Source organism: Lutra lutra, chromosome 5 (genome assembly GCF_902655055.1).
Source record: "Lutra lutra chromosome 5, mLutLut1.2, whole genome shotgun sequence".
NCBI classification, from domain to species: domain Eukaryota; kingdom Metazoa; phylum Chordata; class Mammalia; order Carnivora; family Mustelidae; genus Lutra; species Lutra lutra.
In genome coordinates, this window is record NC_062282.1 from 35,985,859 (window position 1) to 35,988,595 (window position 2,737).

The 2,737-nt window shown below is 40.2% G+C and overlaps 1 protein-coding gene across 1 annotated transcript; it reads right to left on the minus strand.

The window, feature by feature from the left end:
- Positions 1–586: 586 nt before the first annotated feature.
- Positions 587–2,020, minus strand: LOC125100986 (G2/mitotic-specific cyclin-B1-like). Its single transcript, XM_047731581.1, has one exon. It carries the CDS (start codon positions 1,928–1,930, stop codon positions 659–661), a length of 1,272 nt encoding a protein of 423 aa, XP_047587537.1. The 5' UTR covers positions 1,931–2,020; the 3' UTR covers positions 587–658.
- Between the last annotated feature and the right edge of the window lie 717 nt (positions 2,021–2,737).

A 2,737-nucleotide genomic window follows, 5' to 3' on the forward strand; every position in this document is an offset into this window, starting at 1 on the left:
AGTTGTATTTCTCTTAGAGTATCTTTCTTTCTTTTTCTTTTTTTTTTTTTTTTTGTTTTGAGGATCTACTTTTATTTGATCAACAATGAAAAAGTATGTTTAAAATACAAAGTTCTTATTTCTGCAGGTGAAAAAAATGATACTAAAGTTGATAATTTAAGAAATAGTGGTAGAAATAAAAACTTGGAATTATGGCAGCAGCCACCGGAAGAAACAGAAAACAGGGAGGGGAGTATCTAAAGGTGAGGTGGCAGGCTTTTAAGCAGAAAGAGGCTGCATATTCTCCAAGACGACAGGGCTTACAGGGCTGTACATATGCCCTACAGAAGGGCTTTAAATGCCTTCATGACCAAAGTAATCCATATTAAGAAAGCAAAAGCCAAATACATAAAACAAGAACCACACGAATGACAATTATATATGTAAGTTGGGTCTCAATAAACTGAAAGCACTTTTTATACTCCCCACCATACCTTTAACACAACTTTTAGGTTATCCTCAAGTAGGAAAGTAGCGACATTCAAATGAGTTAAGGTATAAGTAAAAAGGCCCACAAACTTTATTAAAAGTCAGTAAAGGTAACATATAGTATGTACAGATGGCACATGGTGCCAATTTTATTTGCAGTTATTATAGTACTCCAACTCATGTTTACAAGTTACACCTTTGCCACAGCCTTGGCTAAATCTTGAACTAGTGCAGAATTTAGCTGTGCCAGCGTGCTGATCTTTGCGTGCTTAGATGTGGCATACTTGTTCTTGATGGTCATGTGCTTTGTAAGCCCACGATTCACCATGACTATATTCTTAGCCAGGTGTTGCATAACACTTAGAAGGGATTCTTCAGTGTATGATAGATAATGCTGTAGAGTTGGTGTCCATTCACCGTTATCAAGAATTTTCAGTGCTAAGCAAAAAGCTCCTGCTGCAATCTGAGAAGGAGGAAAGTGCACCATATCGTAGTCCAACATAGTTAGTTCCATCAGGTATTTGGCCAAAGTATGTTGCTCAACATCAACCTCTCCGATCTTAGATGCTCTCCGAAGGAAATGCAGGGGTAGAGGGTGGCCCAGACCAAAATTTAAAGATCTTAGAATCTTCATTTCCATCTGTCTGATTTGGTGCTTAGTGTAAGTGTTGTCAGTCACAAAGGCAAAGTCACCAATTTCTGGAGGGTACATTTCTTCATATTTGCTTGCAATAAACATGGCAGTGACACCAACCAGCTGCAGCATCTTCTTGGGCACACAATTATTCTGCATGAACCGATCAATAATGGAAACAGTCATGTACATGGTCTCCTGAAGTAACCTGAACTTCATCTGAACCTGTACTAGCCAGTCAATAAGGATAGCTCTCATGTTTCCAGTGACTTCACGACCCAGTAGGTATTTTGGTCTGATGGCTTGCTCTTCCTCAAGTTGTCTCAGATAAGCATAAATATCTTTCACATATTCACTACAAAGGTTTGGATCAGCTCCATCTTCGGCATCCACATCATTCACTGCAAGAATTACATCAGAGAATGCCTGACACAGATATTCTTCTGCAGGGGCACATCCAGATGTTTCCATTGGGCTTGGAGAGGGAGTATCAACCAAAATAGGTTCAGGCGAAAGTTTTTCTTCTCTAACAGGCTCAGGTTCTGGCTCAGGTTCTGGCACAGGTTCGGGTGCCTTCTCCAGAGGTTTAGATAGTTTTTTAGCAATAACTTTTCCAGGAACCAAAGTTTTTGCTTCCTTTTTCAGAGGCAATTTGGCCTGTGGTTGTTCGCTGACTTTGTTACCAATGTCTCCGAGGGCTGTTCTCGGCCTCAGCCCGGGCTTGGAGGCCGCAGTCGTGGCCAGAGGCACGCGCTTTGCGCCTGCCATGCTGATCTTCGCCTTATTTTCCACATTAACTTTTGCGTTCCTGGTGACCCGGAGTGCCATGGCTTCTTCTTCACCAGGCAGCAGCTCAGTGGGGAGAAGCAGAGCACGGGAGTCACCAACCAGCCGGGGACCTGAACCCCGCGCAGCTCAACAGCCTTTCTGCCGCAGCACGCCCTCTTTTTTTTTTTTTAGAGTATCTTTCAAATGAATCAGGCAGAAGTTTCCGTCGAATGAATTAATGGTGAGTAGAATGACTTTTTATCCTGGGAGTGCATTACAATTTCTAAAGGTTATTTTCCCCAGTATAAATTTCTAGTGTTTTTTTAGCTGTGAAATGTTTAGCGAAGTATTAGTAGTTTTATTATTGTTAAGAATGATTAAAGAAGACAATTTACGTGACACAAACTTTATTTAACACTTCATGAAATGTCAGTCTGAGTTCCCAAGGGTCTGGAGAACTATAAAATAGGACAGAAGGAGGAAAGTATTTATTGAATAACGAATAAGGGACAGGAAAGAAAAAAAAAATACAGAAAATGAAAAAGAAACAAGGGAATAAGTGTTGGCTTGGTTTTGGGGATTGGTTGGCTGCATATATTGCATTTCTGGTCAAGCAGAGTATTTGTAGGGACGTGAAAGTTATCTAAGTTTTAGATTGTTAATGCGTGTGTACCCCAGGCAGAGAGTGACTCCATTTTGAGCCCACAGATTTTATTTCAACATCATCATAACCTTCTTTCATTCTACAAATGGTTTTTCCACAGCAGTTTGATATCTATAGTCTCTCAGTCACATACAAAAATTAAGGTTTATCTTTTTGACTCATTCATGTCTGTCCTTCCGTAGAGAGTTAATTGCTAAAATTTT